The sequence below is a fragment of the Mustelus asterias genome, chromosome 11 (genome assembly GCF_964213995.1).
Source record: "Mustelus asterias chromosome 11, sMusAst1.hap1.1, whole genome shotgun sequence".
Lineage (NCBI taxonomy): Eukaryota > Metazoa > Chordata > Chondrichthyes > Carcharhiniformes > Triakidae > Mustelus > Mustelus asterias.
In genome coordinates, this window is record NC_135811.1 from 48,822,946 (window position 1) to 48,840,366 (window position 17,421).

Below are 17,421 nucleotides of genomic sequence, written 5' to 3' on the forward strand. Positions count from 1 at the left end.
TGCTCGCTGTAAATTGACTTACTGAATTGGAAACAATGTGGTGGTGGCGGCATAGGAAAAGATGGAAAGGTCATATCACAGCAACAGACACATGATACGCAATGACAGGCCTAACTCTGTGAGTTTAAGTATTTTAATCTGGCTTTTTTTCCCCTCAATTTTCTGCATGTAGGCAGTGGGCATTGAAAGATTAAGGAAGTTGGAAAGAGATAGATGGAGGGGCATCACAGCCAAACCTGATTCTATGGCCTCCCATTGTCTGCAAGGATCGCTATGTAGCAATCTTGCTCATGGCTGATTCTAGACCAATGTACTAAAGCCAGTTCCTGTTAACAGGAAAATCACCATCGAGCAAAACTGAACACTGGGGCAATTTGTTTTATACAAGTTATTTGTACGTTTTCTACAGAACTGTAAAGGAGCTTTGTTTCAGCTCTTTTTAATGCGATTGAACTCTGCTTAATACTGTCAGTCAATACAATGAGGCTTTGGCAATTTAGCAAGAGTGTACTTGCATCAAGTGCCCAAATGAAAAGGCCAGCAGAGGGAATGTACAGTCAACTTATTTTAATATAAATGAATTAACTTCTTACCTGTTAGTTCAAATTGAAGTCATACGTCACCTTACTGTTATATTTAAATTGCTTCATTCAAGCTACTAGGTATTTTTTTTCAAGCAAAAAACAACTTTGAATTTTAAAAATAGACTTTTAACATGAAATAATTTGAAGAAAGGGTTAGAAGCATCTCATTTTTTGCAAGAATGGTTTCACACATTAGCAACTAATATTTTTTAAATGATCTAACGTTTCACAACACTTTATAGGTCCCATAGAAAAACAAATAACACTTGAAGTGCTGTTATTTTTCTATAATGACTGCATTTATTTTTTGTGTTTCCAGCCAATGAGTTTGTTTCTAACACTGTGAAATATATAACCATATTAATAAAGTTTAAAAGGTGATAAACTTATTATGCGGTTTTGAAGAAAACTTTCAGTTTAGCCGTTAGAGTCCGCCATTTAATGTTAAAAGTGCCTCTATGATGTTCCTGACCAGACAGACCTGCTGTTGTGCCCACTCAAGCTTGAGGCTTGAGCCTGGCCTTGAGTGAAAAGTCCAGCAAGCAGCAGCTTCTCTGGGGCACTCTGTTCATAACAAACTGGTACACAACGTCTCGCGTGAATGCAGCCCTGAAAGACACACAGAAAGGAACTAAAACATTCTCCTTTTCATAGAAGTCATAGAAACCCTACAATACAGAAAGAGGCCATTCGGCCCATCGAGTCGGCACTGACCACAATCCCACCCAGGCCCTACCCCCCGATCCCTACATATTTTACCCGCTAATCCCTCTAATCTACGCATCCCAGGACACTAAGGGGCAATTTTAGCATGGCCAATCAACCTAACCTGCACATCTTTGGACTGTGGGAGGAAACCCACGCAGACACGAGGAGAATGTGCAAACTCCACATAGACAGTGACCCGAGCCGGGAATCGAACCCAGGTCCCTGGAGCTGTGAAGCAGCAGTGCTAACCACTGTGCTACCGTGTCTAATATTGTCATACCTTAGCAGAAGGCAGATTTCCTCAAAGCAGTTCTCTGTTAGGAAAGGGAAGTAAAGACTTATTTACTTTTCAGCATTCAGTGTTTCAGAGTGCCTTGTGTTTATGTGTTGACTTAAAATAATGTGATTTCCCACACTTGAGTGTAAGTCTGCAGGTATTGAGTTTGTGTATTGAAGTTAGAAAAATTAGTTTGTGTCTTTCTATCTGTATCAAACTGTTGTCTCCTCTCATCCAAAGCCCATTAAGTCAAGGTGCACTTTCAGTTATGTGAAAAGCAAGAGATGTTCCTTTAAATCTGCAACCTGACGCAACCTCACTCCCCACCATCCCCATTCGCATTCTTTTCGCTAACAACTTGCCTCTGATACTTTACTATAGTGGTTGCCAAACCTTTTTGGTTGAAAGATCTCATTTTCAAATCGATTAGTAATCATAAACCACCCCCCATCTAAATTATAATACAATGTAATACTCATAATACGGAAGTTTTGCAGCTAGCGAGTGTTTTACTAATGAAATGGATATTAACCTACAGATACCTGCTTCTCGCTGCAGAGTCTGTCTACCCTTGGTAGGAGCCTGGAGAGGGAAGAAGCCCAGTGAGAGTAAAGCACTAAGGGAGCAGGGGGAGATCAGAAGCACCGGGGAGAAACAGCCCAGAGAGAGCAGGAACCAGGAGAGACACAAGGTGCACAAGGCAAGAAGGAACAGTATGAAAGTAGGAGCATGAGGAGAGTAGAATGTGTAGGAAGCATGAGCATTGGGCAGCACAGAGGACAGTAGGATACATTTCCAGCTGCTGCTTACTCTTGACCACAACGATGTCGCAGACCCCAGTTTGATAACCACTGTTCTCTCTCCTCCTGGTTAGCTTGAGACAAGCTCTTGTGCTGTGTCCTAAATTGCATTAAAAAAGTCCTCAATCCTTTCACCGTGACTGTACAGGCAACCCACCTGGTTGGAGATTCATTAGAGAAGATGATCTGGACCTTTGCAGTGTTTTGACTGTAGCTATTGTTGCTGTCTCCTTCCCTGGACTTGATTCTGCAGAGTTGAGAGAGCAGTGGTTGGGACAGAAAACTGGAAATGTGAGGCAAAGAAAATAATCTGGAAAACGGCAAGCAAATTCCAGTTTGTGTCACCTGCACAAATGGAAACTCAGGATTTTCAAGTCAAATGATAGACACAATTTTTTATACTTGCCAAGTTTGAAAACCCCTCACAATAATCAGGGTTTTTGTGTTGCAGCCTGCAGTTAGCTAATTGGAGTTATCTCATGAATTGGTTGTAAATTATAAAATAATTAAGTATTTATTTCTAAATATGGAATAATTCATTTTCTGAAATCTGTGACTTTGAATAATTCATTATTAGTGCACAAGATTTGTCGTGTTTGACTCCACAATGTCACCAAATTTTGCACTGGACATGGGCAACATAACTTGATGTCCTAATTTTGTTCAAGAGAAAGTGGGTATAGTTGTGTCCAAATGGTTAGTACACTTGTTATCAGACGCAGTGGGCAAAATTTACAGCCCTTGCCAGGGCCTGGAATGGCGCAGTTGGCCTGCATGCTCCTTCCCTGGCCCCATCCTGCTGCTGGGTTGCTGAACAAGAATGTAATTTCCTCATTGACATGGCCACATTGTGCTGCACTACAGTTACTGCTATTACATCACTAGATGATATAACCTCATGTTAGTGAAATGTACATTGATTTAATTCAGCATATTTAATCGCAGAAATGAAATGATTTACTTAAATGCAGCTCGGTTCTGAATAATTTGAGATCCGATACGATAGTGTAGCATGCTTGGGTGGGATAGATGATTTTAGACCTATTGGGGAGTGGTGTAAATTCACTTCCAATCCGTCCACTTCCACTGAGTTGGGAATGTGGCCTCATTGTTTGGTTTTCAACTTTATCTGTGATCGGTTTCCATGGCAGCTATATCCAGGCAAAGGCTGCCAGATCTAGGAGGTGAGTGGCTTTATACCTACCTGGATCCAGCATGGCTGTCTGGGCAACCCCTACATTTGGGTGACCCCATCCCGCTTGGGACATTCCTCCACCAAGACCTCAGATTCTACCTCCCCACCCAAGGTTCTTGACCCATTCATGTTGCGCTTCGGGAGCCTAAAGTTTTTTCATGCTGAAGAAACGATTTTTTAAAATGTACAAAACTTTGGACTGATTGGGCCTCCATCTGTGGAACTATAGTTTACCACACCATATTCGCCTGCAACAGTCAACCCAATATCTAAACAAAGGGAGTTCATTGTAAGTGAGCAAAAAACTAATTTTCCAAGCAGTTGACAGTGAACAATGTGGTCTTATGCCAACGTGTGCTTTTGAAGATCCCTGTATTTCAATGTATTTCCTCAGGGCAGCTAGCCAGGTAGAGGCACTCAATAGCTTATACAAACTGGTATATGTGGTTAACTGTCAACAAAACATACTATTTCAGCTGAGTGAGGGTGGTGTGTAACTGGGCCATTAAGTTTTGTAACCATTGTAAAACTTTTAGTTACTGATTCTTGACTCTCTCAAACTCTGAACACCTCCCACCCGGTCTGCAAGCAAATATTCCTAATCACCTTTGCCTACCCTACTCCCATATCCTTTCAATCCTTTCTTTTTTCATCCATTTATCCAATCAATTAAATTTTGCTGTCATTTCTACCTCAACTACAAACCCTAGAAGTGATTCTTTACAGCCTCACAATTCTTTGTTTAGAAAATGTCCCTTCCCTTTGATCTAACTTGCATTTAATTTGTATTTATGGCTCTTCATTCCAGACTACCTAACTATTGGAAACAGTGCTCCCCTCTAACGTGTGCCATCCTTTTTCACTCATTTTCAAAATTTCCTATGAAAGCACCCCTTAATCCAACAAAGAAAAGTTTTTTTCTTGGTTTTTTTTTGTATCTTATATGAGGCAGCATCATAGAACCATAGCAAAGTTATAGTGCAAAAAGAGGCCATTCAGCCCATCGTGTCTGCACCAGCAGAGGAGAAAAAGACTAGCTCCTCATTTTAATCCTATTTTCCAGCACTAGGTTCATTGTCTTCCAGGTTCCAGCACTTCAGATACAGATCCAGGTACCTTTTTAATTAAGTTGTGCTTATCAGCCTCTACCACCATTTGGGCAGTAAATTCTGGGCATCCACCATCCTCTGAGTGGAAAAAGCTTTCCCTCATGTCCCCTCTAATCCTTCTACCAACTAACTATCTTAAATCTGTGCCCCCTGATAATTAACCTCTCAGCTATGGGAAACAAGTCTTGTCTAGCCTGTCTAGGTCCCTCCAATTTTGTATACCTCAATTAGGTCATCCCTTAGTCTCCTGTGGACCTCAACATCGCACATAGCAATCTGAGAGTCTTATCAATGTTTCATGTTGGTTTATTATTACCTCTTGGCTTTTACACTCTTTACCATCTGAAAGCCAGAAGTCCTTTAGTTTACTTTGCAACCTTAGGTATTGATGTTCTGTGAACTTCCCCAGTAAATCCCAATCCCTTCAAAATTATTGGGCTTTCAGTATATAATTACCTTTTTTTATCATTTCAAATGGCTAAGATAACCTAACAAAGACAGGTGATCAAAACTATGTTCTTTTACATTCATATGGATCAGTGGCACATGGTATATAATACCTGTCGGTTCACTTACCATCTGAGCCACAGAGCAATGGGAACTATGACCTGTGACTCCTTGTGAGTTTTGACCTAGAGCATTGACCTCAGTCATGGCGCAGATACTTATTTTTGCTGGATTGTGAAGAGACATTTCTCCTGTCAAATGTTGTTATTTGTTAATTACCCAATGGTAAGGACAGTCTCCTGAAGCTTAGTCACTTCATGAATTCATGGAGGATCTCCTTGGAGCATTTTGCTGAAGTTTTCCTGTCCTAGGAGTTAGCATTGTTAGTGAGATCATAGTTTTGCCATCTAGTGAATAGAATGGGCGCCACCTGATCTGCTTGCCTTTTAAAACCCTCCTCGCATTCATTTGTATGCAAGTAACTGTCAGGTGCATGCTGCAATAAGAATCCTCTTTCGCAATTGGGGCCCTTATCTCTCAGAATACATATTTTTGTTTAATCAATCCATTTTTACATCTTGTAGTTTTCAAATTGCAATTTGAAACCATTTCTACCTCGTGTTCCAGAAGATTATCTCTGACAATACAACACAGAAATCAGAATTTTCAACAAATGCAAAGCTTCAGTTGCAGAATGCTGACATAATCTGTTTTAGGCACGAATAATCAAGTGTTTAGTTCGAATCTGCCAAAATACACAAGGAAATTGTGTCACATTGGCACTATTCAGTGTGTTGCCAAACCCATTTGAACATTGGTTCCTTGGTTGATTGCAGATGGCCAGCTATATCATGTACGAAATAAGCCGAATCCTTGGCCTCGATATACAAACAATGTTTTTACTAGAAACTAACTCCGCTCAAGGGAAGCAATTAATCTCATTAAAGCAACTCATCCTGTTTGCAGCTAACACAGTTGCTCACACCTTCTCTCTACAGACGTCTGGTTAGCTGGGACTGTTCTCTCCTGGTTCCATTTTTAGTTATACAGGTAGCCAGAATATCAGCTGCAATAGCTTCACTTCACACTGGGCCCCCACGAATTGATCCTTGGCCCCCTCCATTTCTCATCTGAAAGCTGCCCTTTAGCAACATCGTCTGAAAAGACAGCATCCGTTTTCACATGTACACTGACAACATGCAGTTCGACCTCACTATTACCCCTCTCGATTTCTCTACTGTTGCTAAATTATCAGACTGCTTAAGAAAACTACAGTACTGTATATACAGAGATTACCTCCAGTTAAATACCGGGAAGATACTAGCCATTGTTTTCAGTTCCTACTGCAAACTCCATTTCCTAGCTACTGACATTATACCTGACAATGGTCAGATTAAACCAGTCTGCTTAAAATCTTGGTGTCATTTATGACCCCGAGATAAATCTCATTCGTGCAATCGCTAAGAGTATCTAGTTCAACCTCTAACTTAGCCCCCTGTCTCAGTTCAATGCTGCTGAAACCTTCATTTATGCCTTTGTTACCCCTCGACTTGACAACAAGCACCTGGCTGATCTCCCAATCTCTACCCTATGCACATTTAAGGCCAGTTACCTCCCAGTCCCACTCATTTATCAGCCCTGTGACCTACATTGGTTCCTGGTCAAGCAATATCTTGGTTTTAAACCCTCATTCTTGTCTTCAAATCCTTAGAATTATCTCCCCACACCTTTCCATCTCTCTACCTTTCGTTCACACCTGTCCTTAACCAAGCCTGTATATATAATGCCTCCTTATGTTGCTTGGTGCAACATAGTGCTCCTGTGGAGTGCTTTGGGATGTTTTATTATGTTTAAGAAGCTATGCAAATGTAAGTTATTGTTAATAAAGGCAGTTATGCTGAATGGTTTTTAACTGCATTTGCTTCACAATTAATGTTTTTTTCCCCCTTTCCTCAGTCTTGGTGGAGGAACTTTCCTCGGCCTGTGTTGTCTGCTTACTGGGTGTGAAACCTTTGAAGAAGCTTTGGAGATGGCAGCAAAAGGAGACAGCACTAATGTAGATAAATTAGTTAAGGATATCTATGGAGGGGACTATGAGCGGTTTGGCCTACTGGGATGTGCAGTAGCTTCCAGGTAAGTCCCAACTGAGTAACCTGTTGGCATTCATGTGACTGGGTAGGGATTTGCATGTCATCGAAACTGCTTGGGGCTGGGAAGATGCATAGCCAACTGCACTGTTTTTATATCCTCAAATTCCCATCGAGTGTGCGTGCTACTTCAGTAGATTTTAATAAGTCCTTGAGCATTTTTGAGATCTACCTCCTCCTATTCACAACGTGCATCTCACCATCAGGAGAAAGCATGGCAGCAGATAAACCCTGTCTGACTTGTCTTTCTGCTCCTGAAAATGCAAGCAGTTTTGCTGGTCCCCTTGAATTATTTGGTTCAGTTTGAGGCTTTGCTGGGCCTTGACCAACACACTGGATGCTGGCGGATTCAGGGCTTTAAATTTGCTGCAGTTGGCATCGCAATAGTGTGCCCAGTTAGTCTTTTTCCATTGTTATTTAGCTCAAAGATTTTGCTGTAAGTTACTGGAAATGCAAGCTGATAAGAAACGGGCAACTGAGAATAAGATACATTTGGTACAGAAAAAGAAATAGATTGTTTGAATCGAGGGAGAAGGGTAAAAGGAAGAAAACTATCTTTAAATTTGCAGTCTCTCAACGATTTTCTGCCTACAGAAATGTGACTGCACTGTCGCGTTTAATTTGTTCAATTTTGGGATGTAAAAACATAAATCTGGGAATTGAAAGGGTACAGACAGTGTTAAGTACCAGTCCTACAATATGGTAAATCAGCAGTTAATGTGCAAATACAAAAACTTCATGCACCTTATGGGGAAACTGAGAGCAAGCTGCTGTTTTCACAGGGCTAACAATAGAGCAGTGTAAATAGTCTATCATTTTATGCTGATTCACATTTAACAGTGGAATCTCACTGGATTATAGTGAGAGGAAGGGAGGTTACTGCATGTTTCACTGGGTTATAGTTAGAGAGAGGGAGGCAGGTTAAGTTTTTTTTTAAAGTTTATTTATTAGTGTCACAAGGCTTGCATTAATACTGCAATGAAGTTACTGTGAGAATCCCCTGGTTGCCACATCTCGGTGCCTGTTCGGGAACACTGAGGGAGAATTTAGCACGGCCAATGCACCTAACCAGCACGTCTTTCGGACTGCGGGAGGAAACCGGAGCACCCGGAGGAAACTCACGAAGACATGGGGAGAACATGCAAACTCTGCACAGACAGTGACTCAAGCCGGGAATTGAACCCAGGTCCCTGGCGTTGAGGCAGCAGTGTGCCTCCATGCCGGTTACTGTGTTTCACTGGATTATAGTTAGTGGGAGGAGACAGGGTTCCTGCAAATGTAACTCTCATCTGCCTCAGCATCTAAACTCTTGACCAACAATGTTGAAATAAATAAACATCAGGTTTTAGAGGTGCATTTGTTTGAATAGCGTCCCACTGAACAGTTCCATAGCTCTGATATTGCTGGGTTTTTTTTGTGACCTGCCCATATTGGGTATGGGTATGAGTAGATGCTTTTGGCCATTATTGACTAAGTTGCTCTGGGAAGTTGGTGACAAGGCACTTCCTTAAACTGCTGCATTTAATAGTTCAATAAATGGAGTGGTTTGCTCCGCTGCTTTGCAGGAAAGTTAGAAATCAATCACTTTGGTGTCTGGCTGACATCACTTAAATGACAGGCCAGGAGTGGGCAATTTCCATCCTTAAAAACCAGTTAAGTCTTTTTACCACCTGTCTGACAGCTTCGTGGTCACTTCTGCTGATGTAGTAACCTGCCACAGTGAGATTGGAACTGGTTTATCGATCCTTGATCTGGATTACAAGTCGAGTAACATCCCCATAATATTATTGTACTGCAAAGTAAGCCATGTTGGTTAGAATTTTGTTGTAGTCATTGAGAGTCTATTATCGTTGAAGCTTCTCAAATTGTGTTAATTACTTCCAACAAGCCTCTGGGTATTTTTGTAGTGGTATCTTTCGCATGTTTAAAATGGGAAGCCAAGCCAACTTGCCTCTATATTTAGTGATTCACCTGCCATCCTGATCCCAAGCTGTATTGCTGGACAGCTGAAGTGGCACAGATTAGAAACAGAAGGAAGTTAGGGAGTGCTAGTATATTAAGCAGCAAAAGGATTTAAATAGCAATGTTCAATCATGTTATTGGAGGCATATCATAGACTGCTGAACAGTGGGAAGGAAATTGAGGGTGACATTCGTAGACCATTAAAGATGCATGTTGTAGTCAACATGCATCACCAAGTTACAAGAGTAGATTTTAATTAGCTGGTAAATAAGAATATGGAATATGATTGATTGAGGGAAGGAGGTTTTCTTTTTGCAGAGTGTTCAGAATGATTTTCTGAGTGAAAACTCCAACATGGGAAGGAACCTGGTCTTATATGATGAACTGGAGCAAGCAGACAACCTGAAAGTAGGGATACATTTGGGGAAAGAGTGACCACAATATAACTACTAGGACTAGAAAAAGAAAATGAAAAGTTGAGGACATGGATTCTTGACTGTAAAAGAATAACTTGGTGAGGTAAACATAGAAACGTTTATAGTACATAAGGAAGCTATTCAGTTGGCACAGTTCTCCACCGGCTGAAAAGAGGATGTCCAGCCTAATCACGCCTTCTGACTTTGTAACCGTCAGTTAGGGCACTTGAAGTGCATATCCAAGTGTTTTCTTAAATGTGATGAAAGTTTCTACCTTTAGCTCCCATTCGGGCAGGGAGTGCCGGATTTGCACTCCTCTCCGAGTGGAAAAGCTTCTCCTCAAATCCACTCTGATCTTTCTGCCATTTACCTCAAATTAATGTCTCCTGGTTATTGAATTCTCTATAAATAGAAATGGATTCTACCTATTTCCTACCGGGCACCTTCATTTTGCATACCTCAATTAAATCTCTCCTCAGCGACTTCTGTTCCAAGGAAAACAAGCTCTGCCTGTCCAATCTTTCCTAATAATTGGAAATTTCCATGTCCTCGTGGTTTCACCCCTACCCTTTCTAGTGTGATCATATCCTTCCTGTAATGCGATGACTGGAACTGTATACAGATCTCTAGCTGTGGTCTAACCTAGTGTTTGATATAATCTCCTTGCTCCTATTCTCTAAGCCTTGGCTAATGAAGGGAAGTATCCTGTATGTCCATTAACCACCTTATCACCAGCCCTGCTACTGTCGCTTGGATTATTAGGCTAGTGACCTAAGCATTACGTGCTAAGTATCCTGGATTACTAGGCCAGTAATATAACCACTACCTCACTGTGCCCAGGATTATTAATCCAGTGATGTAACCACCATATTGATACACCTTGGAAGAACAGTGCAACAACAACAACTCTTGCACTAGCTTACCCTGGATTATCAGTCCTGAAACATGATCGTTACACTGTTGTACCCTCGTACAGTGAGGGAGAAAGTTGGTTTAAAAAAAAAGGACTGAAATGCTGTCTGCAGGACCATTAATGGCAAGAGCCAAGGTTAAAGTTGAGCCACTAAGAAATGGAGCAAGTTTGTAGTGGAGAATTAACGTATAGCAAAATAAGGAGTCAGCTTTCATAAGAGAGATGACTATCACAAATATACGAATTAGGAACAGGAGTCGCCCATTTGGCCCCTCGAGCCTGCTCTGCCTTTTCATAAGATCGAGGCTGGTCTGAGGTAATCTCAACTCCATTTTCCCACCTACCCTCTGTAATCTTTTCCATCACTGCTTTTCAAAAATTGACCCACCTGTGCCTTAAAAATACCCAAAGACTCTGCTTCCAATGCCTTTTGAGGAAGAGACTTCCAAAAATTCACAATCCTCAGAGTTGAATATTTCTGTTCATCTCCGTATTAAATGGATGATCCTTTATTTTTAAATACTGACCCCAGTTCTAGATTCTCCCACGAGGAAACATTCTCTTCACATCCAACCTGTCAATACCGCTCAGAATCTTGTTCTGAATCACTTCTTTGGTGATTGCAATTTTCTTGAGTTTCTTCCAATTCTTGATTTACAGCTATTTCTGGGATGTTTCTTGTATCCTCTGGAGAAGACTGATTTTAAAAAAAAATCAATCCACCTGCCATCATCTTTTCCATTATTCATTTTTGGTCTTCTGTTTAATCTTCCTACCTGCCACCCCTTTTGCATAATTATATGCTTCATCTTTCAATTTGATATCTTTTAACTTTTTTATTTAACTACAGATGATGGATCCTCCCCTTGGAATTTTTTTCTCGTTGGAATGTACCTATTCTGTGTATTCTGAAACGTCCCTTTAAATGTCTGCCACTGTATCTCTATGGACCTATCCTGCAACCTAATTTGCCAGTTCACTTAGCTAGCTCTGCTTTCATGCCCTCATTTAAGTTTGAAATACTATTCTTAGACGCACACTCCTCTCTTGAACTGAATGTAAAACTCAGTCTCGTCATGAATGCTGCTACCTACGGGTGCTTTCATTATAAGGTCATTAATTAATCCTATCTCATTGCACAATTCTGGCTCTAGTATAGCCTGCTTTCTGGTTGGTGCCAGAACATGCTGTTTTAAGAAACTATCTCAAAAACATTCCATGATTTCCTCATGCCTGTACGCCACTCCCAAAAGTGACTTCTTGCCTTTACAATTGTCATCTCTACTCAAACCACACCTACATCCTGATGTCCTGAGCCTGGGTCATCTCTCTCTCTTGTCCGAATACTATCCTTAGTCTAGAGAGCCCCCCCGCCACACCTTTTCCTAGCTTCCTGCCCTTCCTAAATTTGACGTACCCTTCAATGTTCAGATCCTAACCTGTCATCCTGTAGCAATGTCTCTGTAATGGCGATCAGATCATACTATTTTATTTCTATTAGCACTATAGGTTCATCGTCTTTGTTTCAAATGCTTATGGACGTTGAGATATAAAGCTTTTAGTTTTGTTCTTTTATTATTTTTGTAACCTCTAGTAATCCCACTACCTACGAATTTGTCCTCTGTGTCCATGCCTGTTGCTGCCTGTTTATCATTTTCCACATTAATATCTTTCTCTCATGTCTTGTCTCTGCTTAATTTAACACAGCTTTCCAAATTTGATCCCTTCTGCCCACTGTTTAGTTTAAAGCCCCCTCTACTTTCCTAGTTATGTAGCTTGCTAGTACATTGAACCCAACGTGGGTCAGGTGTAGACCAACCCAACAGTATTGCCCCTACTTTCCCCAGAACTTGGTGCATTGCACCACGAGCGAGAGCCCACTTCTCCCACACCAGTCTTTGAGCCACGCATTCATCGCTCTAATTCTATGTACCCTATGCCAATTTGTACGTCGTTCAGGTAATCCGGAGATTATTCTCTGTAAGGTTGTAGCATCATGAAAATTTGAGTGTTAAATGTTTGTGGAAGTTATTCAAGGATAGATGATCGGAAACAAGTTACTGTAGCACAAGTTGGACAAATCATTAGATACTTGTGGCTTATATCTGAGGAACCTGAGAGAAGCTAGTAAAGATCTATCCAAGGATTTGACTGCAATTTTCAAATATTTTGTAGAAAAGACATCTATGCCAAAACATATGTAATGACCCTTTCCAGAAAATTAGACACAATAAGCTGTCAGATTCTATAATAAGTTATTTGGAGCCAATCATTGTTTGAACAACCTGATAGAATTCTTTGAAGAAATAATACAGCAGCGAGATAACGGAAATGCAGTGGATTTGGTTCTAACAGAATTTCAAGAAACAATTGACAAGGTAACACATGAGAGACTTAATTCCATTATTTTTACTCTAAGGGGAAGCGGCCGCATGGATAGGGAGATAGTTGGCGAGCAGAAAGCAATGGGTACGGATAAAAGGAAGTTAGATTGGAAAGATGTGGTGAGTTGTATTCCACAGAATTTTGCGTCCAAGCTACTCTTATTGATCAAAAATATGAATGATCATAGAATCCTGCAGTGCAGGAGGAGGCCATTTGGCCCATTGAACCGACACTGACAACAATCCCACCGAGGCCCTATTCCCCTAACCCCATGTATTTGCGCTACTAATCTCCCTGACGGGCAGTTTAGCATGGCCAGTCGACCTAAACTGAAGATCTTTGGATTGTGGGAAGAAACTGGATCACCCGGAGGAAACCACAGACAATCACCCGAAGCCGGAATTGAATCCAGGTTCCTGGTGCTGTGAGGTAGCAGTGCTAAGCACTGTGACACCCCTAACTAGACTAGACTAGACTTTGTAATTGATGGAACTATATTGAGATTTGTTGATACATTTAGGGGAAGGGGGAGTGAAAAATTGTTGTAAGGGATGTGAAATACTTCAGGAGAACAGTCAATCGACTAGCAGGATGGCCAAATAAGCAGCAAGTAAAAGTCATTATAGAAAATGGGAAGTAAAACTCCGTGTAAGCAAGAATAGGATAAGTAACAACACCTTAAACTAGGAAGAAGTTGGATAGAATAAAAGAGCAAAGAGTCCTTGTGTGATGTTACATAGAGCGTTCAAGACAACCGGACAAGTTATTTAGCCCATTTAGTATAATGCCCAGTAAATGCATGTCATGTTCATAATTTCAAAATAGGAAATTTACTTAGTGTGGAATCGTTTGGAACTGACTTTTCCGTCAATATGGACAGTATGTGCTGCAAAAGATGACTGCTAAGGGTCATCTAATCTGATCTGTGAATTAAAAATCTCACAAGGACAAAACGGTACATTCCAGACTAAGATGTGTCAACTGCCCATATCCTGAGACCATCCAAATGACATTCTTGAGTTGAGTGGGTCTCTCTGAAACAAAGATGGTGATTGTCTCAACCCTCCTTAGAATGAATATCTTCAAACATTAAATCAGGTTGTGGCTAATCAACCTAGGACTAAACCATATTTGGTGAAAGAAGCGACACATGGTAGCCACGTTGATCTCCCTTTTAATCTTAAGGTGCTGACTACAGAAAGACACTGCAGAAGCAGAAAAACTGTAACATCGTAAGGTCTCCAAGCCTGTTCCTTTTTGGGTCCACCAATATTGCCAACTGACCTTCTGGCAACAGGACTACAGGTAACTAACTGTGTGAACTGCGGAAAGTCCATCTGTTCGAGGGAATCCTGAAAAACACATTGGGGCATAACTCTGGCAATTCCAATGACCTAAATGACACATCAGGAGTGAAGACGTTCTTTCCATCAAGCCTGCAAAGTGTGTTTTCCAACAGGGCAACCTCATGGATTATGAGCTATTTTTGTTTATAACTTGTAAAAGTGCACTATTCTCTTCAACTGTACTTTCCTTGTGTGTTTGACTGTGTGAGTGAGTGCTCTAGCATTAAATTTTGAATTGACCGTGCGAATAAACAATTTTCTATATTTACACCACCGAAAAACTTACTGTTGGTTAATCAATTGTTCACATGTTTGGGTTAAGAAACACACCCACCTTCTCAAGCTAACTGATCAATGGACAGTAGGGTAGGGAAATGGGATCAGTAGTGTTCTAATAGAATTGGGGACTGTACCTGGGTTCAGGACAATTGAAATAAATTGGTTGAATTTTAAAGAATAAATTGGAAGCAAAAGGGAAAAGTTTACGAGCTGAAATTATTTCTTTAACAAAAAAAATGACTACAGCAGGCTTTTCATATATTAACACTAGAAAGTCGAATGTCTAACTTTAACATGAAATCATTCCTAGAACAGGAGGATTTAACTTGGCATAGGTGAACAACCTTAATGATTGAACAGTTGAGAGCAATAGCTAAGCAGGTGCAAGTCTGTATGAAGCACCTGAGGTGCTAAAATTGCAGGCTGAGTCATTTTCCCTCACCCCATAACTGGAAACAGACAGACGATATGGAGCCTGAAATAGGCCAGGTTACCTCGGCAAGCTTTAACTTGGAAGAGCAGAGACTGGAATTGGGGTTTCAAGAATGAGACCGAGAATACCAGGAGACAGAGCTTTCCGGATGGAAAAAGTTCAAGAAGTTGGAAACGTAAATGAGACAGATAATTCCTCCCTGGCGAATGCTATCTTCATATAGAACAGGAGCCACCAGAAATTCATGTGGCCTGAGTTCAGAGCCAAACTTTGATTTCTTGAAATTTTCTCAGTACCGAAATTTGAGGAAGATGACATTGACATATTTTTAATAGCCTTTGAGAAACTTAAAAGCAGGTTAAAATGGCCTGAAGAAATTTGGACTCTTCCTGATGCAGGGCCAAATAACAAGAAAAGCCTGTGAGGTTTAGAAACATAGAAAAACTACAGCACAAACAGGCCCTTCGGCCCCACAAGTTGTGCCGAACATATCCATACCTTCTAGGCCTACCTATAACCCTCCATCCTATTGAGTCCCATGTACTCATCCAGGAGTCTCTTAAAAGTCCCATTGAGTTTGCCTCCACCACCACTGACGGCAGCCGATTCCACTCGCCCACCACCCTCTGTGTGAAATCTTTCCCCAAACATTTCCCCTGTACCTACCCCCCAGCACCTGTTTATTCCCTGTTTTTTGAAGAAAGCTCTTGAAACAGAGTAAACAAGAAGTGTTTATGAATTAGTAATGGAAGCACACCACCAGCGATAAAGGAACACTCGTTTAAAGCCCACTTGAAAATGAAACAACTTTCATTCAACTGGTGGGTGTGTGTGTTCAAAACTGACCCCACTTACAAAAGATTGAGAGAGGCATTCCGGCTGGAGGAGTTCAAAAATTGCCTCCTCACTGGCCTTAAAAAAATGTAGAGGGACAAGGAGTTTCAAATGCCAGAGGAGCAGCCATCATAGGTGTTGACTTTAGTTTAACACAAGTCTTTAACACAAAATAAACTGAGATCTAGGAACCCATACAGGCTTGGGATGGTTGTAGACAAGCAGAAATGGTCTGCAGAGGAAGGAACCTGGCTGGTAAACCAGCATGGGGACACCCAGTGTTTTTTCAGTGTGAAAAAATCTAAGCACTCTCCAAAAAAAGATCAACACAGGGCACTGCAGCCAAGACACTGTCTGTAGCCATGAAGGTGGTGGACATGTGCTCCAATGTACCTGAAGGTCAGAATACCTACCAGAACCTTTTCTGCAAAAGGAAAATTACTCCTTTTGTATTCCAGGCACCGAGAAAAGAGAGAACTATTCTTGGGGATACCAATTGTCTTCAAGTACCATGGGTTTACGAAATGAATGTTTCTTTAGTTGAAATTCATCTACGTGGTAAGTTGGTCACCATGTATTGATGGTCAGTGTCATTCCAAGCTTACCAATGCGGGAGGTCAACCTATTGCTGTGAAACTATTTGGCAGGCGTCAGGTACTTTGTGCGGGGGAGGTGGAGTGGGGGGAGTGATGATTGAGGTCCACAACAGTCCCACGGATCTGGGGTAACTGAGAAGAATAAGTGAAATTCTACACTGTTGCAGAAGGACGTCCCAAAAATCCCACATGAACAATAGGGCCAGTAAGGATTATGAAGGCTGAAGGAAAACTAGTAGAATTTCAAGAGGCCAAGGTGGAGCCAGAGGAAAGTTAAGATGCTGGGATTAAGAAGTGCCAGGTGAATGGTTGGCAAAATCTATCCTTGGTTCCCAAAAAGGGAAGCAAGAAGGAGATGCTTCACCTAGTTTAAATTCACAAGGGAGTGCAGCAGAAGCAGGACAGCCACTTGTGAACAATAGTGTCCCACAAGACATGGGGCTGATTGAGAGAAAACCCATCCCTACATAAAGGCAAAAGAGAAAGTAATAAATGCACCCCAAGATGAACAGCACTTGTGAAAACCACAAGGAAAATAAGTCACATTATTGCAATTCTCCACTGGAGAATCAAATCGTCCAGTTCGAAATTCCGAGCAGACTGAACTTAGCAATTTAACTTTAGAACCCACAAAGAACAGTAGCAGAAATTTACACCAGACAAACCTTGGAACAGAAAAGATGTCTCTACAACAACCTGTTAAATTTGACCCCTTCAAGGACAAATTTGAGTTTCCACTTAGCCTAAAACTCTCCAAACATTACATGTCTGCTGATCATAAAATGTCCGAACACATCCAAATAGATGTTGGTGAATATCCAATTCTGCTTGACAATACCTAACCAGCATTTAAAAAGTGGGAAAGTAGAAAGGGCTCTGGGTTTTCTGAACAGGACCCAACACCAGAAGAAATTCACTTATAATTGTACCTCATCTAAAAAAGATGATGAAAAACGTGAGCTTGAAGCAGAAAAATGGCTGCTGCAGACA

The 17,421-nt window shown here is 41.1% G+C and overlaps 1 protein-coding gene across 3 annotated transcripts in view; it reads left to right on the forward strand.

The window, feature by feature from the left end:
- Window positions 1-17,421, forward strand: part of LOC144500515 (pantothenate kinase 1) — a 73,039-nt gene that overhangs the window by 41,863 nt on the left and 13,755 nt on the right. For all 3 annotated transcript variants that reach the window (XM_078223559.1, XM_078223560.1, XM_078223561.1), the window contains exon 4: window positions 7,077-7,253. In XM_078223559.1, the coding sequence (XP_078079685.1) occupies window positions 7,077-7,253 (177 nt within the window). The remainder of the gene's footprint in view (window positions 1-7,076; window positions 7,254-17,421) is intronic.